This window comes from Mesoplodon bidens, assembly GCF_964165515.1.
Source record: "Mesoplodon bidens genome assembly, chromosome: 7".
In the NCBI taxonomy this organism is placed as follows: domain Eukaryota; kingdom Metazoa; phylum Chordata; class Mammalia; order Artiodactyla; family Ziphiidae; genus Mesoplodon; species Mesoplodon bidens.
The window spans coordinates 107180223-107205184 of record NC_138164.1 but is presented as its reverse complement, the minus strand read 5'-3'; the positions used below and the strand labels follow the sequence as shown (position 1 = coordinate 107205184).

At 45.9% G+C, this 24962-nt stretch overlaps 1 protein-coding gene across 1 annotated transcript; it reads right to left on the bottom strand.

Moving 5' to 3' along the window:
* Positions 1-2718: 2718 nt before the first annotated feature.
* On the bottom strand, positions 2719-24656 carry ASRGL1 (asparaginase and isoaspartyl peptidase 1). Its single transcript, XM_081238974.1, has 7 exons — positions 24521-24656; positions 23745-23948; positions 14468-14610; positions 13552-13709; positions 5317-5435; positions 4404-4514; positions 2719-4002 (listed from the first exon to the last, which is right to left on the bottom strand). The coding sequence occupies exons 2-7, from the start codon at positions 23935-23937 to the stop codon at positions 3797-3799; spliced, it is 930 nt and encodes a 309-aa protein (XP_081095100.1). The 5' UTR covers positions 23938-23948; positions 24521-24656; the 3' UTR covers positions 2719-3796.
* Between the last annotated feature and the right edge of the window lie 306 nt (positions 24657-24962).

The following is a 24962-nucleotide window of genomic DNA, read 5'->3' as shown; positions in this document are numbered from 1 at the left end:
CATTACCCGGAGCGCTCATGGGACGCCCCCTACCTGCATCTGGGGGCGCTGGGTGCCACGCGCGACGTGAGAAGACCATCATCACTCAGGGACAGAGGGTTTGGGACCAGGGAGGCCAAGACAAACCGCGGTTTAACTGGAGTGCAACGAATGCCCCGGGAAACCTGTTTCTCTGGGCCTTTCTTCATCTGTCAGCAGGGCCCTATCGTCCCTGCGCCTCCCCTGGCACGCTAACCCCTCACAAGAGACGAGCTGCATGCCTGTGGCCCAGCTCTTCTGGGTCACGCGTGTTGGGTGGATGAGCTGGACGGGCGGCCTGCCTCTCTAGTGGCACCTGTGCCCCAGAGGGAACCACCGCTGGGCACCACGCCCACCACCAGCCCGGCCCTGTCCCCCATTCCTTCCTGGGTCCCTCCCACCCAGTGCAGGAGGAGGCGGAGGGCACCACACGCCCTTCAGCTGGCTGCTCTGCCGGCGGACCCCCCCGCCCCGTCAGAGCTGCCACCGCCTGTCCAAATGCAGCGACGGTTCTGGGCGAGGGTGAAGGCACAGGTGGGGCGGGAGGGACGGTGTCCCCGCGGGCTCCCCACGCCTTCCACTTCTGAGGAGAGGGCGACACAGCCCCCTCCCTCCCCCTCTGCCCTCAGAGTCCGTAATCTCTCATGCTAGAGAGGAACACAGCTGGAATGGACATTACTTGAAAAAAACATTTATTGTCCAATAGCTACACAGTTAAGGCCCTTCCTTCCCAGGACTGTTCCGTCCAGCGCAGCAGGTGGGCCCAGCTGCTCCCCGCAGACACCCACGCGCCCTTGGCTCTGGGCCCCCATATTCTCATTACCATGTAACCCTCTCCCTGGCTGGAAGGGGCGGCCGGCCCCGGCAGCAGGTGCAGAGCAGGCTTCACTGATTTAAGAGTCAGAGACGTGGTTGATTTCGATGCGTTCGGTGGGGCATTTGCTAGCATTTGTTTTTCTGGACAACTGTGCTCTAAAATAAATCATAGTATTTAGATGAAATGAAGGTCAGGAACAGGAACCCCCTTGCGGTTCCAAAATTTCTGAGTAGATTGATTTGATTCAGAGTGGAGATGAGTTATCTCCCCTTTGGGCTGAAAGCGGTGGACAGTGTGTGGTTTGCTGCCCTCCTGTGGCAGAGAAGGGATAAAAGGCTGTCGTTCCCCTTCAGACGCTACCGTGAGCCTCCATTTGTTGGACAGTTAGGGAGCTGCCCCCTGGCAACGTGGGGGGTGGGAGAGACCCACGGTGGTCTCCACATAGGGGGCCCGGGCTAGTGGAGTGACTGTTCACTGAACTGAGGCCCGAGGGCAACAACACGCACCTTGGCTCACACAGAAGGGCTGGGGACCCTTCCCTAAGCGGGCTGCCCGACCAAAGGGGGCAGGTGGCCCGAGCTGAGGCCCCAGCGGCCCCTGGTGACTAGATCCGCTTCCCTCGTGAACAGAAACGAGAAGCGTAAAACCAGGCGCTGCTCCCCGCTCCTTCCTTCTTCCTTCTCCGCTCAGCGATGGTTACTTCTGCAAAAGCCTCTCCCTTCCCAACCCCTAACGTAGTCCTGCTCTGCTTCCTGTTAGGGGCCGCATGGTGTCCCCTCAGAATCGCTATGTTGAAGCCCTAAGCCCCGGGTATGTGGCGACAGGGCCTTTGAAGAGGTGAAAATGAGGCCGTTAGGTGGCCCTGATCCCATGTGACTGGTGTCCTTAGAAGAGGAGATTTGGCCACAGACTCGTATAAAGAACAGGCTGTGCGCAAGCCAGAGAGAGCGACCTCAGGAGAAGCTACCCTGCTGACACCTGCACCTGGGGCTTCCCGCCTCTGGAACGTCTGTCGTGTGAGCCACCGCATGTGCAGCCCTAGCAAACGAATACACATGCTAACAAAGTACTTAGCTCTAAAGGACGATTGCTGCACCTGAGGTGTTCAAGGACGGAACCACATGGACTCCCTCCTGGGCCTGGCCACATGTTCTCTATTTGTCTAGAGGATCCGGAGATAAACACTGAGCAGCTGTCCTTTGTTTTCATTTAATCTTCATAGTGACCTATTTTATAGATGATAAAATTCTCAGAAGTTAACCTGCCCCGGGTCACCCACGTCGTGGGGAGAAGCAGGATCCAAACTCCATTCTGCCTCAAGTGCCACCTCTCTCTTTCTCAGGCTCAGGGCAGTTGACACGGGCACAGGGAAGGTCAGGGGACAGGGACCGGGACTGCGTGACTGTCTCGTGCAATGGACGGCCAACGCAAGAAGCTGGATCCATAAGCCGTGCTGATTCCTGCAATGGTGGTTTGTCTTCTTCCTTAACCCATCCCAAAAAAACTCGATTCCTCTGAAAACTCTCGAGTAGTCTCCATGAGGCAGGCAGTCTTCTCACATCCACACACCACACTTACGCTGGAAGCTCCCTTTAACGGGTTTACCTGTCTGAACGGACAGACCAAGGGAGCTCGTGTACATTCTGGTCTTTGTCAACAGTGACTCCTAACCACACTGTTATTCTCTTTTTTTTCCTGCAGTGCGCGGGCCTCTCCCTGTTGTGGCCTCTCCCGTTGCGGAGCACAGGCTCCGGACGCGCAGGCTCAGCGGCCATGGCTCACGGGCCCAGCCGCTCCGCGGCACGTGGGATCCTCCCGGACCGGGGCACGAACCCGTGTCCCCTGCACCGGCAGGCGGACTCTCAACCACTGCGCCACCAGGGAAGCTCCCACACTGTTATTCTTTCAAAATACATTTTATTAGTGGCACATGGAATTTAAAGTGAAGCAATTTCTTTCCAGAGAGAAGGTAAGCCCTGACAGACTAAAAAATTGAGCAGATATGTCACAGCAAAAATACCATTTCCAGTGTAAAGAGGTTAACAGGAATACTCTCCACTAAGGAAATGCCTTTGTTCACCATGCTGACCACAGTGGACACTTGGTTCAGCTGGGGGAACCCACAACACCGGACAGTCATGGACGCCACTAAGTCAGGGTCATCCTGACACTGACTGGCCCTTCCCTGTCGTAGTAGAGGCGGAGAGGTCACAATCCCCATCGCTCATCATGGGGACCCGGGGGTCTGGGAGGCGGAGGATGGCTGGGGGGAAACGCGAGGTGAGCAGGATCGTGTGTGAGCCTGAGAAAACCCTCAGACTTGGAAGGCCTCCAGAATCTCCATGACGACCCTTCATCAGCAGATTAGAGCCAGGGGTTACCAGAGCGTTCTTTTAAAGCATCTGGAAACACGCCTATGTTAGTAAGTCAGAGAAGACCTGCACTTTCTTAAAAAAATCAGTTTCTCTCTCAGAGATACTCCTACCTAACGTTCTTCTGGCTCAGAACGAGCTCTGCACCGTTCACGTGCAACATTCACCGATCTGTTGGCTCTGCTGCCCTGTCTCCCCACCTCGTCCCAGCACTGGGTCCTGCCCCAGAGCGCTGCTCTCCTCCGGGCCCCCCGCACCCTCGCGCCTACAGCCTCTGTCACTGCAGTGGGTCCCCCAATTCCAAAAGGCACTCCCTGCACTGAGGCCGTTTCTGTCCTGTTAAGATCATGCTGTTTCTCCTTTCTAACCTCAGATCATGGGGAGTATTCACGAGGAAGGCTCAGCGAGTTTGTCATCTTCACTAGTCTTATTTGATCCTAACACGGGCATGTCGCACATCACTTCGGAATCTGTCCCCAACCAAACACTGATCAAGGTAACAAAACGAGTGACAGACTGCAGAATTTTCCATTTCTAGATCTAATTGATTAAGCTAAGTCTTAGCTTCTAGAATACAGCTTCTGGGGGCTTAGGGCAGGTCAGTGATGCTGGTGTCGCCAAGATCAATTCCAGTGTACAGCTTGCCGTCCTTTGCGGCCCCCCAGGGCATGGATGTGGAGGTCCACTTCACCGCCCAGTCTCCTGCTTTGTTGACCAAGATGACACCGCCTACACCTTTGACCTTTGACTTCATATAACCCAACGACGCGTCAGCGGCCTCTTCTAACGTCTTTCCTGAAAACAATGAGAGGTTGAGAAACAACACAAGTTACTGAAAGGAACCTGATGGGAAAATAATTTACAGCATGAAAAACCAAAGCGTCTTAACAAAGATTCTTAGTAAGTGATTTCTATTTCAATGTCTCAAACAAGGACTCTCACCCTACAAGGCCCTCCCTGCGCTAGATGAAGCTGCCTTTTCTCCCACACGCAGGCTCAGAGTCTCTCTACCGCCCCCAGGAGGCAGAAGGCAACCAGTATTCCAAATGCTCTTCTTTCCTGACCCTAACAGAAGGGGGGATGAACCTGAAAGCAACGTCGGCAGCAAACAAGAAAGGGTTTCCCAACCTTCTCCATCGATTTACACACAGCTCCTGCCCCCTCCCAGTCAGACGGCATGGCCTTGTTCCGCGTACCCTGTTCCACGTGGAAGAGGGTGAGTCTGGCCAGATTCACCTTCAGGATGCTCTCTCCGTGCCCTGTTGTTGAAACGGCTCCAATATCGTTGTCAGCATAACCTCCAGATCCTGCTCGAGGAAGAGAATTGTTTCTAACTGAGCGGCAACCGTCAAGAAATTCACACACATATTACAAGTCTAACGCTACATAAATATTAAACGCCAAGGTGCACTAGTGAGCGCCGTGTGAATAATACCCTGAGATGGGGATGGGGGGCACGTCGTGGGGGGGGCAGGCCTAGCCTTCCCAGAGCAGCGACACCAGGGCAGGCCCTCCTCTGCCCCCAGCACATCCACCCAGCGCGCAGGGTAAGACATATCCACCCCGCCCCTCCCCCCACCCCTGGGAATTAAGATAATGTGCTCCGAGGTTAATGCGAAGAACACTTCGACATGCAATATCTCGTAGTGGTGGTGTGTCGCTCTCATGCCACTCAGATCTAATAACTGCAAAGTTAAATTCTCAGCTTTCTTAGTTTGCTCATTTGAGCTCATGCCTGGGAAAAGGTTTCGTGTACTTAACCCTTTGGGAATAGTCTGCAGATCCTGAGACGGATTAGACAGAAGACAGAGGCACCGGGGCTGCTGCGGCGACTTCAGGACCCCAACTCCACCTCCCTCCCAAGCCCTCCACGCCCCCTCCCCAAAACACAGCATCTAGGAAACAGGTGCCTGCTGGACACGCCACCTTCTCCACGTGTCCTGGGCAACCCCCTCCAACCCACCGCCACTCCCAGAAATTCTAAAGCTGCCACCAGGAGGAGGAGGAAATGAAGGAAGAAAGAAGTGGGCGTGGGGGTGAAGCGAAGACCAGAGAACGAGGACGAGAGGATGGGGGAGGGCAGGGGCAGTGATCATCCGTCCAGCCCACCTATACACGGCGTGTCCCCGACGCGGCCCAGCATCTTGTTGAGGATGCCCCCCGTCGAGGTCGCGTAAGCCACATTTCCTCGGCAGTCCACGGCAACGGCACCCACGGTCCCCAAGTTTCTGCCAAAAAACCAACAAAGAGTGGCTGAAGATGAGACACTCCCACAGGTGACAGGGTAGCTTAATACACTTCTATGTTAATGGCACATGGGACACACTTTGATTCCAGCATTCCCCACTCATGGAAACGGCAAAGAAAGCCTGTTTGCTTTACATTCCACATGTCAGTTAGACTGCTGGACATACTTTTAGCCCTCAGCTCTAAGGGTCCATCCAATCCCAGCACCACCATTTTCTAGCTGGGTGATTGAGTTAAGTTTTATCGTCTCATTTTTCCCATCTATAAAACGGGGATACAAATAATTGAGTGCATCTCAAACTTTCATGTGCATCAGCATCCCTTGGATCCTCAGCAGCCCCATCCAGAGACCCCGAGTTGGCAGGTACAGGATGGGACCCAGCATCGTGTACTTCTGACAACCACCTGGGTGACGCTGCTGCTGCCTGTCTGCATACCCCTTTGCCCGTTTCATGGGGCTTGCTATAAAGACGAAATAAGCTGACTTTTTCTCTAACATTTTATTATAAATTTGCAAGTAAAAAAAGTTGAAGCAATTGTATGCTAACAGCCGTATACCCACCACCCCGATTCTACAGTGAACTGTATTTCAGGCACTGTTCTACATGCTGGGACACAGCAGAAAACTAAATGGACCAAGGACCTTCTCCCACAGAGCTTGCATTTGGGGCACAGGGTGACAGAGCAATAAAGAATGTCAGGCTTTACTGAACAGCAATAAACTATAGCCTATAGCTGCACGTGGGACACGTGATGGTGGAGAGGTGCTGCTTTCTAAGGGCCTCTCTGAAGGAGTGAGGGTAAGCCATGCTGACTGCTGGGGAAGAAATTCCTGAAGCAGGACACGCTTGCCAAGTTCAAGGAACTTCAAGGAGGCCACTGTGGTTGGAGAGAATAAAGCCAGGGAGAGCATGCAGCAGGGTCAGATGGACGGCCAGCAGGCAGACCATGAGGCTTTGACAAGTGGGGTGACTCTACATCCTGGTTTCCCAGGACCGTCCTGACTTAGGCCTGTTGTCCCGGCTTAATTAATAGTGCCCCTTTCACTCTCAAAACCAAGCTCCAGTTTGAATACTGAATCACATGCTCATCCATCCTACTTACAGGCCATTGGAAGGGCGTTTAGTCTGAGTGAGGTGGGAAGACGCTGGAGAGTTTGAACCGAGAAGTGTCACGAGATGAGTTAAGTTTTAAAAATAACCATTCTTACCACCATGCCCATCAGCGGCACGGCTAACATGAAACGGACACGGTATCAAGTATGGGAACAGAGGTGCGGGGACCGCGACCCTCACTCACTGCTGCCGGGCATGTGGACTGGCACGGCCACTTTGGGAGGCCACCCACAGGGTCTCCTAAAGCCGACTCAGCCATTTTATCCCCATATTTCTGTCCAACAGAAACGTGGAGGTAAGTTCACCATGAAAGTGTACAGAATGTTCACAGCAGCACTACTTGTAATAACAGCAAACTGCAAATGACACAAACATCCGCCCAAGTAAATAACTTGTGACACACTATGCTTCAGTGAAGGTGGACTCCGCTACACACAACAGACAGATCTCAGAAACATAAGAAGAGGCACCCAAAAAAGCACGTACTACACAATCCCACTCAGATAAAGTTCAAAAACAGGCATCACTAGCCCACGGTGCTGGAAGCCGGGCAGGCGGTTTCCTTGTGGGGAGGGCAGTGACGGAGGGGGGTGCGTCGGGCTGTATGCTGATTCCAGGTGTGTCCACCCTGTGAAAGCTCATCCAGGGCTCCATATATGATCTATGCACCCGGAATGTGTGCTATACTTCTACAAAGAGTCATCTTAGGAAAACTGTTCTGGCTATTGTGTGTGGACTGAGGGAGATGAGAGAGGAAACAAGAGACCCCTCAAGAGGCTTGAGAGGCAGTGGTTTCTGTCGGGGTGTTTCCAGAGGAGAGGGTGGGAAGGAGGCTGGACCTGGGACATTTTGAAGGCAGAGCTGACAGAATTTGCAGGTGGACCAGATGTGAGAGAGAGAAATATAAGGCAGAAATTGAAAGGATGCAAGAAACATTTACTGAAAGGTAGAAGGCTGGGAAGACATTTTTTGCTTTGTGGTGTGTGTGGAGTGGGGTTGGGTAGGGAAACAAGTGTAGTTTTGGACAAAAGCTTGAGGTATCTGTTAGGCAATCACATGGAGAGGCTAAATTGGAGCTAGAGATGTAGCCTGGCATTCAAAGGACTAGAAAGAGAAAGCTGGTATCCTATTAGAAGGAAACAGGAACCCTATCTCCTATCACTCACAAAAGCCAACCCAGATAGCTAAGGACCTAAATATAAAACACAGACTTCTTCAACGAAATCTAGGCAGCTGTATGTCTCAGGGAGGGGATGGCTCCTAAGTTTCTCGTCTTACAAACTACCCAAGAAGAGGGAGAGTACTACTGATCACAGAAAACGTTCAAGTGGCAAAAATACCATAAGCAAAGTAAAAGCAAATAAAAACAACAGATTTGGGAATTTTTTTTAGCAGAGAAGATAGCCTTAAGATTGATAGGAAGGGGACAAAACAACTAAAGAGAAAAAATGATCACAGGACAAAAATAGGCAAATTCCCAGAAAAGAATGACCCACAAACAAATGCAAAGTATCCAAGCTGGCGGTTGTCAGGGAGGAGCAACGGCAGTGACGCGAGCCCCTCCCGCCACATAAGGAAAGAGGGACCCTGTCACTGCCAGGTGGCAGCCCCCCAACACGTACAAGGAAGGGGCTGAGGCACAAATACAAAGGCAAGTGGAGGCCCACGTCCATGTAATACTTAGAAATAATAAAGATGCTCTATCCTCTTACCGTGATAAATGTATCTTGAGAAATACTGTAGAGCTATGGCTTTCATTCGACTGAAAGCTGACAAACTACCAGTGATGACAATTTAATCATTCACATGCACATTTGTATCCTTTGTTGATCAGCTGGTGATGGCTGGATGAGTGGGGAAAAAAACCCCATACAGACACATATACAATCATAAATTATGATGTATTTATTCCATAAAATTAATTTTCATTGCCTTCATCTCAAGGGGCATTGATCATGTTCTTAAGATCAACATTTCCATGTAACATGCATTCTACTGACAATGTCACAAATAACACAACTTTTCTTTTTTTTTTTTTTTTTTGCGGTACGCGGGCCTCTCACTGTTGTGGCCTCTCCCGTTGCGGACCACAGGCTCCGGATGTGCAGGCTCAGCGGCCATGGCTCACGGGCCCAGCCGCTCCACGGCATGTGGGATCTTCCCGGACCGGGGCACGAACCCGTGTCCCCTGCATCGGCAGGTGGACTTCCAACCACTGCGACACCAGGGAAGCCCGACACAACTTTTCTTGAGCGATGCAGTTCTGAGAAGTTTTTAATTAATTGTAACTTGGAGAAGCTTCACTCTGCTGAGGCAGTAGCGTTGGAACTATATCTAAACCTCTTAAAGCAATACTTAGAGTTGGAAATGAATCCTGATGTTTACCACGCTCAAGTGTTACATGGGGTGACGTGTGATAAACTGTTATCACAGAAGATTTTACGAAATAGTTTAATTTGACCATTTAAATCACCATCACTTACTATAGTCATTTTTGTCATCTCTTAAGCAGTGTTTAAATCAATGCAGAGTATCTTAAATTCTTCTTTCAAATTGCATTGCTGGTATATTGCAAAGAAAATTGAAAATAGCAGTATGTTGCTCGATTTTGTTCAAATCTCTCTACAAATGATACTTATACTTCGATTTTATAATGAACAGAAAAACAGCCTCTAAAGAAACTGGTTTCAGGATCATCTGTACATGAATCTTCTCCTTCAAGTTAGGCAAATATTTGTGTTTCCTTTGTTTCAGTTTCCTTATATTTTCTGCAGATGTCATTTTTCTTGCATATTTCCCATGCACTTTTGGCTTTGTTTCTCTAAATTAAAAAAAATTTTTTTAATCCTTTAAAAAATGTAATAGCCAAACTTAGATTTTTTTTTAAAGCTTCTGCTAAGCTTATCAATGGAGAGGAATAGTTCAGACTAAGTAACTGTAGACAGTGCAAATTCAAAATTAATTTCACTTTCTCTCAAAGTCCGTGATTTGTTCTTTAAGGAACTTCTGAGATTTTTGCTGAACTCTTCTTATCTAAATTCGATTTCATTACTTCAACAGCATTTAGTTGGAATTCCCGCCACGTCTCTGAGGTCTGTTATAAGGTCAGATGTGAGTCTAATTAAGCTGTTCCACCTTTGGCCACATCGAGTCTCTTGCAGTGGACCCTCTACTGTCTCACAGCATCGTCAGTATTGGTGCAGCAGAGGGCGTGTCTCCTAGAAACAAATTCAGGGTGAGCTGGCCGTGTCACACAGAATACTTCTGGACTCTTGGCCAAAGTTCGTGCTTACATACCTTTCATTTACCTACCATGTTAGCTCCATTATCATGGGCTTCCCTTTTAACTGTTAGTTTTTCAACATGTTTTCTGATCATGGTACACTCTAGTTGAACTGAGTTTTTTAAACTTCATGTATGATTTCATGTCTTGCTTTATTACCCATTAAACTAACCTATTTAAATTCTCTCTCCTAGATACTTATCATTAGGTTTTTTTCCTAATTACGTTTTGGCATTTTATCAAAGCTTGAAATAATTTTTATTAACCCTAGAAATTTCCCATTGTTTTCCGTAAACATTGTGTTGATGGGGTCATGGAAAGTACCATTACACTTGTCCAAATATTATTATTCTTTCAAGAACATTACATCTATGTTTTCTATCTTTGTCTTTTCTGGTTATCAACTGTCTATTGTTTATTCAGCCTTTTCCCAGCGCTTCTAATAATTGCACGTGTCCTTTTTTGGTGTATGATTACATCAAATTGCTTTATGATTAGCAATTAAATCTTCCTTTAGTAAAGAACATGAAGTTGTCGGGATTTCATCTGAATTGTTCAAGTTGTGGATTTGGTGAGAATACTATTCCTACTAATTTTCATTGTTTTGATAAGTAATTAAATCTTCACTGAACAAAGAATCTGTAATGTTTTCTTTGTGAATTTTATGTGGGTCATCCTGGAAGAAGACTGCTTACTTTTTTTTTTCTTTAATTTTTATTCATTTATTTATTTTTTGGCTGCATTGGGTCTTTGTTGCTGCTCGTGGGCTTTCTTAGTTGCAGCGAGCAGGGCTTCTCTTCATTTCGGTGCGCAGGCTTCTCATTGTGGTGGCTTCTCTCGGTCTGGAGCACAGGCTCTAGGCGCATGGGCTTTAGTAGTTGTGGCGTGTCGGTTCAGCAGGTGTGGCTCGCGGGCTCTGAGCTCAGGCTCAGTAGTTGTGGCGCACGGGCTTAGTTGCTCTGCGGCATGTGGGATCTTCCCGGACCAGGGATCGAACCTGTGTCCCCTTCATTGGCAGGTGGATTCTTAACCACTGAACCACTAGGGAAGTCTAAGAGTGCTTACTTTTAAAGCAGACTGTTTCTTTGAAGATATTTTACTTCTTTTTTTCCTTTTAGCTTTTTTTTCTTTTGTGAATTCCACTTTAGTATTCTTTTTCTATCAAAATTTTGACTTGTACACATTTTCAGTAATCTAGGAATTAGAAAGTGAAATGTAACTATACTGAGAGTGTACAAAATTAGAATATATTTTCATCAAAATTAAGGGCAAATCCCCCAAAAAAGAATAAAAGTAATTTGCAGATATAATTTTAAAAGTTAGTTTTTTCCTAAAATTTACAAACTGATTAATATTAAAGTCTAAACATCAACTATAATTAATGAATATAACATTTTAAATAAAAATTACTTAAAAGTTAAAAATTTCAACATTAAAAAAAATTTAACTCAATCTTAAGTATTTTTATAAGAATAAAACCATACATAAGTCTAATATTCAGTGTCCATTTAGTTGCCAACATAAAGAATTGGTTCCTCATGCAGGTTCTGTCTAGACCTGTGATGTCCAATACAGCAGCCACTGTCTGCACGTGGCTACTGAGCACTGGAAATGCAGGCAGTCTACAGCTTGTGAGACAAGCTGTCAGTGTAAAATACACGGCAGATTTGGAAGATCTAGCATGAAAAGATGTAAAATATCTCATAAATAAATTCTTACATTGATTACATGTTGAAATGATAATATTTGGGGTATATTGGGTTAAATATATTATTAATTTCACTCATTTCTTTGTACTTTTTTTAAATGTGGCTACTAGAAAATGTTAAATTACATATATGGCTCTCAGATTTCTATTGGACAGTGCTGGTCTAGACCTACATATCTACAAATTTAAGAGTAACAGGAATCAGCCCTCACGTGCACGTCTTGCAGATGTCATACTAATTCATGAATAACTCCATAACCACAAACTGAAACACGGAGAAAGAAAAAGGACACTGTGCACTACTGGGTAACAACACTTGGTTATGCAAGACTTTGTTTGACAAATTATTGTCTTTTTCTCTTACCTAAGTCCTTCTGCTGTTCAAGTCTTCCCCACACTCCAAAACAGGGTCTATTTCTGATGTCAGCAGTGGCATATTCCACAAATCTTTTGACTCAGGTGGTCTTTACTTCCAAGACATAGAGCAAGAGATGCAGAGAAGCACTTCCCTGGGGGCTGAATGATATTTGTCACAAGAGCGGATGATGAAGGCTATGGGTAATGCTGTGTCACTGCTGAGTGACAGAGATATCCCATGGATCTGCAATAAACCAACTGTTTTGTGTAACTGTGATATGAGGGTCCTCTAAAGTGCAGGGCCCAGGGCAGGAGCCCCTCTTGCTTATATCGAAGAGCAGTACTGGTTGGTGGAGATGTGTGTTGTTGCAGAATTTTTGGAAAGTGATGTGGCAACATCTATTAAAATGTACATGAACCACTGATAAAGCAACGCCATTCCTGTGACTTTAGTCTATAGACACAATAGCACACTCAGTAAAGATTATCAATAGCTACCAACATATGGCCAATCTTGTAAAACAGATTCCTAACCTGGGGACACACTAGAATTACCTGGGGAACTTTTTTCTAATGGACTTGCCTGGCCTCTCCACCTCAGCTCTACTCAATTAGATTTTTTTTTGGCCATGCCATGCATCATGCGGGATCTTAGTTCCTCAACCAGGGATCGAACCCACGCCCCCTGCAGTGGAAGCCTGGAGTCTTAACTTTTCTCCAACTTTCTCTGCCTAGATAACTTCCCATGAGGGAAGTCCCTAAATTAGATTCTTTAGGGAAGGGGCTCAGACATGTAGATTTTGAAAAAGCTCCCTAAGTGATACTAAAGTACACCTCTGGTTAAACATTACAAATCTAAAGGGGTATGTGGAGTTAATAGATTATATTCCATTATAAACCTCCAGGCCACATTCAAATTTTATTTTTCAAATTTTTCTTTAAATTAAGGTCCTTTTATTTGGTATTTTTGAATTGGTAACACAGAAAACCATAATTCAGAACACATGATTAATTCACTTATAAGGGCTGTACTGATTTCTCTGCCCTGTGAAAGGGTGCCTAAGTAAGTTCATAGGGTGGTCTACATCACAGAGAACCTGTGCAGTGTACCAAAGATAACAAACTGATCAAGAAGTATGCAGGTAATTAATACCTTAACACACGGCATTCATCTATTAAATCATGTTGGAGAAGGAACTCTTAGCTGAATTTGAGTTACTATTCATAGCAGTAATAAATGAGGTTAAATTTCAGAGTCAAAAGAGCAGTTTTTCCATTACTTAGTGTGAACTATTTTGTACAAAAACTGAAACTACCAAGTGATATTTGACTTTTTTGTGTGTGTGTGGTACGCAGGCCTCTCACCGTTGTAGCCTCTCCTGTTGCAGAGCACAGGCTCCGGACGCGCAGGCTCAGCGGCCATGGCTCATGGGCCCAGCCGCTCCGCGGCACGTGGGATCTTCCCGGGCCGGGGCACGAACTTGTGTCCCCTGCATTGGCAGGCGGACTCTCAACCACTGCGCCACCAGGGAAGCCCAATATTTATCTTATTTAAGAAACATGGATAACCAGACATGAGTCAAACTTTCACATTTGAATAAGTCGCAAAAATGTGAGCCACAGATGATACTTACTTTTGATAGTCTGATTTCTGAGCACCTTTCTCATGCTTTTCGTTTTCTAGACGTTTTTTGTTTCTTTCTGTAACCAGCTGTTCTCCAGGAATTGTTGGAATCCCACTGGCTGCTGCAAATTTTGCTGCACCTTGGTCAGTGAGAAAGCAATGAGGTGTCTTGAGGCAGAAAGAAATGGGAAAATAGTTAGTTTTGTGAAAAAGTTAAAATCTTTTCAACTGTTCCTACTGTGTGGAAATAATTATTCTCTCTGGGTACAAAGCCTCAAAAATGCAAATTTCACTGGCTTGCTTTTCTGAATGTTGAAAAAAGCCTAGCTCTCTGAGTTTCTGTATTTTCAGAAAAACCCAGATGATGGAATATTACTAGGAATTCAACTTACATATGATCTTAAATTTAGAGAATTTAATCCATTTTTATTTCATACATGTTATTTATTGATCTACATATTTATGTATGTAGGTATATATTTATTTGCTGCACCGCACAGCTCGCAGGATCTTAGTTTCCCAACCAGGGATCAAACCTGGGCCCCCTGCAGTGGAAGCGTGGAGTCCTAACCACTGGATCACCAGGGAATTCCCCCATATATGTTATTTAAACAGTTGGTCTGTTCAGTGTGTATGTGTTGTGTTACATGTGTTGAAAGCAGGCTGAAGAAAATACAGGAAGATAACATGAAAACATTAAGATAATGTGAAATGTAATCACTGGTTAAGTGGTCATGAGTCAAATTACATCAACAGAGTCAGAATCTTGGTTTCCTTGAGAAACTTAAATAACATTGTTTTTTTTCTTTCATACAATTTCAGGAGAACAGTGATCTCAAGTATTTCCCTACAAGTCAGAACCCTTTTAGTCACTGAAGTGCAGCAGTGACAATTCCTTAGGAAAAGGGTGCTTTAGTCCCACATACCTTTTCCATAACAAGCCGTGCAATTTTAATGGGATTTGCGACACAGCGGATAGCAGACACCGCTCCTGCAGACAGGTCTTTCCCATTCATGATACTTGCATCCATTTCAACTTCACCATTTTCGTTCAAGACCGATCCACAACCTAAAATCAAAAAGAAGCCGAAAAGCAAGAATTAAGAATTTAGAAATGGCCTCAGAGTTTCCCCTAAGCTGCCTACTTTAATTCATCCTCTACTCCATTGTCAAAGGAACGTTTTTAAAAACACAAATCTGACTTGATACCCCATGACCTACACAATAAACGGTATGAAGCCCTTCCTGATCTGGCCTCTGACTTACTTTTCTAGCTTCATCTCTTCTCCTTGGCAACATTTTACTGAAATATTAGGTTTCCCTGAATGTACCATTAGCTCTCATTACTCTGTTCTCTTTACCACTAGCAACTTTTCTCCAACTTTCTCTGCCTAGATAACACTTGTAAGCCTAGCTATTCTTAAACTCTATGTGACTCAGTTTCCTCAGAGGGATAAGAACAAAGCTCAAGAATATTTAAAGGAGTATAAAAATAGCCAGCAACTAACAAGTGTTTGGTATCTAATAAGAAATTAACAGGCTCACAAAGAAACAGGAAAATATGACACATAATGAGGAGGAACAACAACAAAAAAATCAATTAATAGCAACAGACTCAGAAATGACATAAATGATAGAATTATTAGACAAAAATGTTAAAACGGCTGTCATACGTACCAGAACATGGAAGAAAATATGAAAAGGACCCAGAGAGAACTTCTAGAGACGAAAAAAGAAGTCTGAAATGAAAAATAACTGGATAGGATTAACACCAAATTAGACACTGCACAAAAGATGAATGAACTTGAAGACACAGTAAACAAAAAGACTGAAAAAAAATTGAACAGAGTTTATCACTGAGCTCAGGGACAGTTTCCAGTGGCCCAGTATATGTGTAATTGGAGTCCCCAAAAGGAGAGGTGAGATAGAGGGACAAAAATATTTAAGGAAATGATGAATTTTCAAATTTGGTGAATACTATAAATTCACAGATCCAAAAGCACAACAACCTCCAAGGAAAAGAAACATGAACAAAACTACACTCAGGCATATCGTGATCAAACGGCTTAGTGCTAATGAGAAAGAGAAAATCTTAAAAGCAGCCAGAGAAAGACACATTAGGTACAGAGGAAAAAAGAAAAACGATATGTCAGAAACAAGGCAAACCAGAAGACAGAGGAGCAAGATCTTTGAAGCCCTCCAAGAAAAAAAAAACTGTCAAGTTGGAATTCTACACCCAGTAAAAACATCTTTCAAAAACCCAAAACAGGGCTTCCCTGGTGGCGCAGTGGTTGAGAGTCCGCCTGCCGATGCAGGGGACACGGGTTCGTGCCCCGGTCCGGGAGGATCCCACATGCCACGGAGCGGCTGGGCCCGTGAGCCATGGCCGCTGAGCCTGCGCGTCCAGAGCCTGTGCTCCGCAACGGGAGAGGCCACAACAGTGAGAGGCCCGTGTACCGCAAAAAAAAAAAAAAAAAAAAAACCCGAAACAAAGACGTTTATAGACATAACAAAAGTTAAGAAAAAGTCATCAATAGCAGATATGCAATATAAGAAATGTTAAAGGAAGTCTTTCAGGCAGAAGGAAAATGATAGCAAAGAGCCATCAGGATTCCCCCAAAGAATGAACACTGGATATGGCTAATATGTGGATAAACAGAAATACCTTTTCCCTTTATTTTTACAATATCTTTAAAATATAACTGTTTAAAGGAAAAATAATAACAATGCATTAGGCAACTTATACACATAAGTAAAACATATGACAACAGTAGTACAAAGGCTAGGAAAGGGGAAACAGGTGTATGCTGTAAAAGGTTCTTATAGTATGCACGAAGTGTGATATTACTTAAGGTAGACTGTGACAAGTGAGAGATATATACTATAAACCCTAAAACAACCTTTAAAAAAAGAAGTCGAGCTACTAGGCCAACAAAGGAGATAACATGGAATTATGAACATTCAATTATTCCAAAGAAGGCAGAAAAAAAGCAGAAAAACAGGAAATGGAACAATGAATAGATTGGACAAATAGAAAACAAACAGCAAGATTACAAATTTATGCCTAACCATATCAATGATCACATGAAATGTAAATGGTCTAAACACCCCAATAAAAAGCAGAGATTGTCAGGACTTCCCTGGTGGTCCAGTGGTAAAGAATCCGCCTTACAACGCAGGGGACGCGGTTTGATCCCTGGTCAGGGAACTAAGATCCCTGAGAAGAGAAAACCCACCCGCCACAACTAGAGAGAAGCCTGCACACAATGATGGGCCCGCGTGCTGCAACGAAAGATCCTGCATGCCTCAGTGAAGATCCTGAGTGCCACAGCTAAGACCTGATGCAGCCAAAAATAAAAAACAAAATAAATTAAAAAAAATAAATAAATCTTAAAAAAAGCAGAGACTGTCAAATTGTACAAAAAGATAGGACACAATTACATGCTGCCAATAAAAAAATCTACTTTAAATATAAAGATGCAAATAGGTTAAAAGTAAAAATGGACAAATTATAGCATGCCACAATGAATCAAATGAAAACTGGAGGCAAAGTATACTTCACAATAAGGAACGTTAAATAATAATAAGGACATTAAGTAATGATATAGGGGTCAGTTCACCAAGAAGACAACAATCTATATGCTAAACAACAGTTTCGAAATACATGAAGCAAACACTGACAGAACTCAAAGGAGAGATAGACGAATCCAGTTACAATTAAAGACTTCAATACTCCTCTCTCATTAATCAGAAATGGACAATCAAGATACAGAAGGTATGAACATTACCAGTGAACTTGACCTTACTGAGATTTATAGATTTTTCCATCCAACAACAGCAGAGTACATATATATATATATATATATATATTTTTTTTTTTTTTTTTTTTTTTTTTTTGCGGTACATGGGCCTCTCACTGCTGTGGCCTCTCCCGTTGCAGAGCGCAGGCTCCGGACGCACAGGCCCAGCGGCCACGGCTCACGGGCCCAGCCGCTCTGCGGCATGTGGGCTTCCTGGACCGGGGCACGAACCCGTGTACCCTGCATCGGCAGGCGGACTCTCAACCACTGCGCCACCAGGGAAGCCCAAGTACATATTCTTTTTAAGTGCAAATGGCCAAGGTAGAACACATTCTGAGCCAAAAACCAAACCTTACGAAGTTTAAAAGAATGCAAATCACACAAAGTATGTCCTCTGATCATAACAGAATTAAACTAAAAATCATTAACAGAGAGATATTTAGAAAATCCACAAATATTTGGAAATAAAGCATCACACTTCTAAATAACCCATGATTCAGTGAGGAAGTCACAAGGAAAATTAGAACACATTTTGAACAGAATGAAAATTAAGACAACCTGTAAAAACATGTAAAAATCAAAGCAGTGCTAGAGTAAAATTTTAAACATTAAATGCTTGTATTAGAAAAGAATAGTCTCAAGTTAATGATCTAACAGGAAAAGAACAGTAAATTATTTCCAAAGCAAGCTGAATGAATAAAGGAAACAATAAAGATAAATCAATGAAATTCAGAACAGAAAAAGAGCAAAAGAAAAAACAGAAAATGGGACTTCCCTGGTGGCACAGTGGTTAAGAATCCGCCTGCCAATGTAGAGGACATGGGTTCGATCCCTGGTCCAGGAAGATCCCACATACCGCGGAGCCACTAAGCCCATGTACCACAGCTACTGAGCCTGTGCTCTAGAGTCTGTGAGCCACAACTACTGAGCCCGTGTGCTGCAGCTACTGAAGCCCAAGCGCCTAGGGTCCATGCTCTGCAACGAGAAGCCACTGAAACAAAAAGCCTGCGTACCGCAACGAAGAGTAGCCCCTGCTTGCTGCAACTAGAGAAAGCCCACACAGCAACAAAGACCCAACACAGCCGCAAACAAATAAATAAATAAGAAAAGAAAAAAACAGAAAAATTCACCAAATCCACCCCCCAAAACTAAAACTAGTTCTTTGAAAAGAACAATAAACTTGATAAACTCTAGACTAACAAAGAAAAAAAAGACACATTACAAAAATCAGGAATGAAAGAGGGGACCTCTCTACAGACCATACAGACATCAAAAGCATAACACAGAAATGTTGCAAATTCAGCAACTTAAAACCAAATAGAAACATTTCTTGAAGGACAACTGACAAAACTCACTCAAAGAAGAAATAGATAACCTGAATAGTGCCATGCCTATTAAAGAATTTCATTTCTTAAAAGCTTTCCATCAAAACAAACAAAAAACCAATCTACCAAATATTTACAAAGAAATAATAGCAACCTTATACAAACTTCGAGAAAAACAGAACAGGAGGGAACACTTTCCAATTCATCATATGAAGCCAGCATCACCTTCATTTCAAAACCAGACAGATGTTATAAGAAAATAAAACTATAGACCAGCATCTCTCATGAACACTGATGCAAAATCCTCAAGAAAACACCATCGAATCAAACCCAGCATTTACATGTGTAAAAAATAACATGTCACAACAAAGTGGTGTTAATCCCAGAGAAGAAAACCTGGTTCAAAATTCAATCAATCAATATTCACCATATCAACAGACAAAAGAAAAACCACATAGTCATCTCAATAGATGCAGCAAAAGGATTTGATAAAATTCAACATCCACAGATGATTTAAAATCTCAAAAAACTAAGAATAAGGGAACTTCTCAACCTGGTAAAGGGCACTTATAAAACCCTACCACCAACATCGTGCTTAACGGTGAAAGACAGTGCCTTCCCCCTAAGACTGGGAAAAATGCAAGAATTTCTGCTCTAACCACTCCTATTCAACATAATATTGGATGGCCCAGGCAATGTTAGAAAAGAAAGAAAAGGCATAAAGTTTGGAAAAGAAGAAATAAAATGTTCTCTATTTGCAGCTGACTTTACTAGAAGTTACAGTAAGCAAGACAGTGTGGTGTTGGTGAAAGAATTTGAAAAATAGATCAATGGAACAGAATAGAAATATATAAACTGATCTTTGACAAAGGAGGTGTGATACTTTGATTTATCATAAATACATATTTTGGTCTTCGTCCAGGTACCTGGTTCACAGCTGCCAAACCCTTTGGAATTTCCTAAGGGATCAGAACAATGGGAGCATCTTTTGTTATAATATTTGGTTTTTTGCCCTCAGTTCCTGAAACCACTTCAGATCCATACAGGTGAACTGGGTGTCCTGTTATTCATAACAAGCAGTTTTCAACCAAAACCAAATTTATGTTAATGAGGTAACTTTTGAAAACCCCCTAAAGGTGGGGGGCTAGTTGCCAGCGGAACCAACCAGGATTGAAGGGCTGGAACTTTTAGTCCCACCCCCTGATTTCTGGGGAGGGGAGGACTGGAGATTGAATCAATCACCAACTGCCAAGGATTTAATCGATAACGCCTATGTAATGAAGCCAAATTTTGTGTAACTGTTGATGAGCACAGAACAGAGGCAAGGGGACAGAACAGTTACTAAATATCTGATGACTAATTGGTTAAGGTTTCCTGAAATTCTTTTCTCTGACAGATGTCAGGTAGGTGGTGTAATTCCCTAGAAGCGTTTTAATCCCTAGATCTTAGGTTTTCTACTTCAAAATAAAGAGGAAATGAGTGTCTTCCAGCAAGTTACTTAAACTTTTTGTGCCTTAGTTTTCTCATCTGAGAAATGAGCCTAATAATAATTACACCTAACTCATAGGACTATGGTGCAGATTAAATGAGTTAATCACGCAAGTTTCTTAGACCACTGTTTGGTACATAGTAGACACTCATGGTAGCTATGATGATTATTACTCTAAAAAAGGACTGATTTGAGTGAAAGAAGCCAAACACAAAAGAATACACTCTTTGTGATTGCATTTATATGAAATTCTAGAGAATGCAAATTTATGACAAAAGCAGATCAGTGGATGCCTGGTGCTGGGGCCGGGAGGGGGGGATTAACTGCAAAGTGGCAGGAAGGAATGTTTGGGGGTGACGGAAATTTTAACACCTTGGTTGTAGTGTGGTTACACAGGTATGTACATTTTTCAAAACTTAAAATGGGTACAGTTTATGGTATGCAGTAAAGAAAGGGCACATGTGGGACTGGGGATCAGAGTAGCAAGCTGCCTTTGAGAAGGCAAAAGCACTAGTGAAGCAGATTAAAGCTCTGGGCGTCTCCCAAGCAGGGCTACCATTTGAGTTAGATGTGTCTGTGACTCTGGTAGGTATAGGGCAGGAACTGTGGCAGAGAAAACAGAAGGGGAGAGTGCTCCTGGGATTTTGGTCTCAGCTCTGGAAGGGGGCAGGAACCCCACGTACTGCCCTTAGAGCAACAACACCTAGCAGTGGTGTACACAGAGCTCCAGGTGGAGCCTCTCAGGAAGGATGAACTGCAGCAGCCAGCGGGCTGAACTCAGAGCCCTTTGGCTGGTTGTTACTCCTGGTCCCTGGCCGCTAACCCCTTGCACTGACAGCTGGGCTGTTCTAAAGAGATTAACCCTATGGCTCTGAAAACAGGAAGTTGAAGGGTGGATGATTAACGAGTGGGCCTTTGTGGGGTCAGGATGTGTGGTGACATTTGGGTTTGCCTGCAAGAGACTGAGGCAATCCTCACTGTCTTCCATGTCCTGGCTCATAAGGCACTGACACCCCCTGGCAATCAGGAAGCTGATGCCCCAGCTTGGGTTCAATCCCTAGCAACTGACCCTTCAGTAGATACAGCAGATTGGATGCATGGAAAGAGTGGCCACCACAGAGCTCGGGTGGGGCGGCATATTGCCAAAGATGTCGGGTTGCCCTTGAAATACAGTGACTTGGTTAATGCAATAACAGCATGTCCTGTGTGTTGTAAACAATGCCCATGGCAACTGCCAAAGGAGTCTGAGGCCACCCACCAGAGTTCCTAACTGGTAAGGGATTGGCAAACTGACTATACTGGCCTCCTCCCTCTGAGACAGGGTTCTAACATTCCCTGGTTTGTGTAGACTCCACATCTGGCTTAACCCAAGCTTTCCCGTCCCCATGCAAACCAGGCCGCCACTGTTAGGGGATTAGAGAAGCTAAGTACCGTGTAGGGGTACCCTCATCAAATAGATAGTGACTGGGGTCACATTTCAAAGACTGTGGATTGTGATATGCAAGACTGGGCAAAAGAACATGGCACCGAATGGAGGTTCTATCTCCTCTATAACCCACAAGCAGCAGGGCTGAGAGAAAGGAAAAATGGAATATTAAAGCAGTACCTTAAATTACTAACAGATAAAGCCACTGTGGCTGGGGGTACTGAAGTACTGTCCAAGGCTTCCATACATCTGAATGGTCAACGAGTAGGGCTGTTGCCCCATATCCCAGACTGGGGACCCCTACGGAAGCACCGATACCAAAAGAGTATGTCAGGAAACAGCCGCTGCCCTGACTTTCACCATGGATCAACGTGCTACGGTGCTGAGAACACCAAACTGCATCACACCTGGGAAAGGAGATTATCTCCTGGAATTTGCACTGGGACACTCTAACAGGATGGGTGAGGGGAACTACTCAATCTCCACTGGGTTCCTGTTGGCCTGCCCCAAGCTGGGCCCGTTGAAATGCATTATACCTGGAATGGGATGCGCACCACTGGAAAAGAGGAGAAGGTGAGGGTTCTGGTCTCGTGTATCCTGCCACCAGTCCATCTCCTCAAGCCTGACAGCGCTACCTCCCCTGGCTAACATGTATGGTATATAAAACCAGGTCAAATTCCTAAGGCTGCTGACTTCCCTCTCCTCAAGGCCATGTGGGCATGTTCTGTTTCCCACCGGAATGACCTTTTGGCTGCTGTCTTTGAGCCCTCCATGAGCCTGGAGAGCACATGACAGCCCACACAGAGCCTCCTACTAAATGCACTCACCAAGCCTTGAATGACAACCAACAAAGCCTGTTCTTCCAGCACACTGACATGTCTCTAAGGAGACAAGCTCTCCTCCAAAACAGAAAGGCCTTGGCCATTATTACTGCCTTGCAAAGAGGCACTTAGGCCATTATATCCAAATAGGATGCTGTGTGCTCATACCCGATGAGTCTGTTAATGTGTTGCCTTTATTAAATCACAGGACACAAGTGAATGCTCTCAGTGATCTGGCTCCCAGCCTAGGGGACTTAGTAACAATGGTCTGAATCATGAGGCTCTCAGTGGAGAAAGGTATCCGTGATCTGGGGAATTATTGTCTTAACCCGTGTTTTCTTCTGTATGTGCCCGATGCTGTGGCATCTGCCTCCAATGCAGCCAGACAGCCGCCAAATGAGCCACCCGTTATTGCCCGCTCAGGGCACACTGTGGAAGAGAAAGTGTGTGAGATTGTAAGAGCCGGTCGCGAGGGGTGGAGCGCTGGCGCAATCGGAGTCCCCTCACCCCTTCCTCTTTCCTCGGAGTGTGCTCTCAGCTTGTCTTCTTGCACCAGAAGCTGCCCAGGACACAGCCTTGAGATGTGGTGTTGAGACCATCTGGATGGTATATGTGACTGAGCCCAGATAAGGCTAAGATATAAACTTTTAAGATTCTGGTTAGCATGGACAGAGGTCTACTTATCCTGCAAGGCAAGCCTCTTGTGTAAGTTCCCACGCTTATTAAACCTGCCACCTACCAATCTGGAGAGGTCTGCCTTTTCCCGTGGTCTCTCCCTGCCCTCCCTGTATGGGGGACCGATTCAAATTATACCCTGAAGCTCCCAAGGTTGCCACCCAACAGTAGTCTACCCTCTTCCCCCACAAAAAAATGTAATAAAAAAAGCCTCTTGGGGCTTCCCTGGTGGTGCAGTGGTTGAGAGTCCACCCGCCGATGCAGGGGACATGGGTTCGTGCCCCGTTCCGGGAAGATCCCACATGCCGCGGAGCCACGGCCGCTGAGCCTGCGCATCCGGAGCCTGTGCTCCGCAATGGGAGAGGCCACAACAGTGAGAGGCCCGCGTACCGCAAAAAACAAAAAACAAAAAACAAAACAAAACAAAACCCTCTTGGTATGTGAATTCTAGAAAGCAGATTAAAGAAAAAAGGGGGAATAATGAATTTTAAAATTCTTTAGAGCAACTTGGTCAACAGGTAAAGAGAGAAAAACTAAATCTTTTCAGCATATTAGATTTTACCATAAAGCTGAAGAGATTCATTGACACTTTAGAGAGGTTCTATTTATCTTGGGGTAGAAGCTTAACCCGGTTTGGCATCAGTTACCAGTTGCAGTGCAAATTTACCTGCGTTGAACTCGGGATCATCTTCCAGGACGGTCACGGCTCCTTCCACAGCGTCAACTGCGCTCCCTCCCTCCTTGAGGATGTTGTAACCCACGGTGGCGGCTTTGACGATGCCCTGGAGCACCCGCTCCTTGCGGTCCTTGGAGATATTGCTGCCTCCGCCACCGTGGACCACGACGACGGCGGGGTTCATGGCGACGGATTCTAGGGATCAGGAAGACGAAAGCGTCTTTTCAAGCGGGTCCAAGAAAACCGCACTGGGGCTTAAGTCTCCCGTCGGGGACAAGGTCCAATTTCTACGCAGGGAGGGGAAAGCCCTCAGAGTTTACAGCCTCAGGCAAATTCCTGAGACCCAGGGAGTACGGAGGACAGAAGCGGCTGGGTTTGAACGTTGCAAGAAAAGCCCAGAGCGCCCGCCCCCGGCCCGGGGCACCTGCCGACTTCGCGGGGGCGGTGGGATGCTCTGCGCCCCAGAGCCAGCGCACCCTCCTCGCCCACTGACATCGGGCTTCCGTTTCCCCGGGTAACCCGGTTCCCGTCCCGTGCTGGGCCCCCGGCCGGGATGGCATCTGGGGTCGCAGCTCCAGCCTTCCTCCCCGGCCCCACGTCGGGCCTCGGTTTCCCTGGGACTTGTCCCCGGCTCCCACCCCCGCCGCGGGGCCAGGGGCGGCCTGAGGGCTGGATCTCGCCAGTGCCCTCCCGCCTCCAGCCCCCGGCACCGGGGAGTGTGCCTTTCGGGGTCTCGGGTGGCGACTCCCTCAGGGCCGTCGACTTACCGAGGACGCCGCAGGAGGCGGACGCCGGGGCTTCGGGCTTGGCCGAACCGCCTGGTCGGCCTCGGAACCCGCACAGTCCACTCTCTCCAGTCGAAGACGCTCTGGAAACGGCTGTGCTCGCAACCTCTCTGCCGGCAACGGCTCTGCGCCTGTGCACGAGGGCGGGGCAGCGCGCCGCGGAGAATTACCGTAAAGCCCCAACGCGCCGCCGCGGCACAACCCCGCTGCCGGCCTCGCCACTGCAGATCCGACTCTCGCTGCCCGGCTCCTAGAACAGGTGCTATGCTGGCCTTCTGTGCACGCGAGCTTCCTAGTGGGGTGCGGGGAACTCCTCCTCCTCCTCAGGAGGCGGAGGGGTGGTGTTGATGGCGACATACAAGAAGTGATGTGCCGCGGTTTTGTAATTGAAAACTGAAAAGCACCGCTGCACGCACTGAAGTCC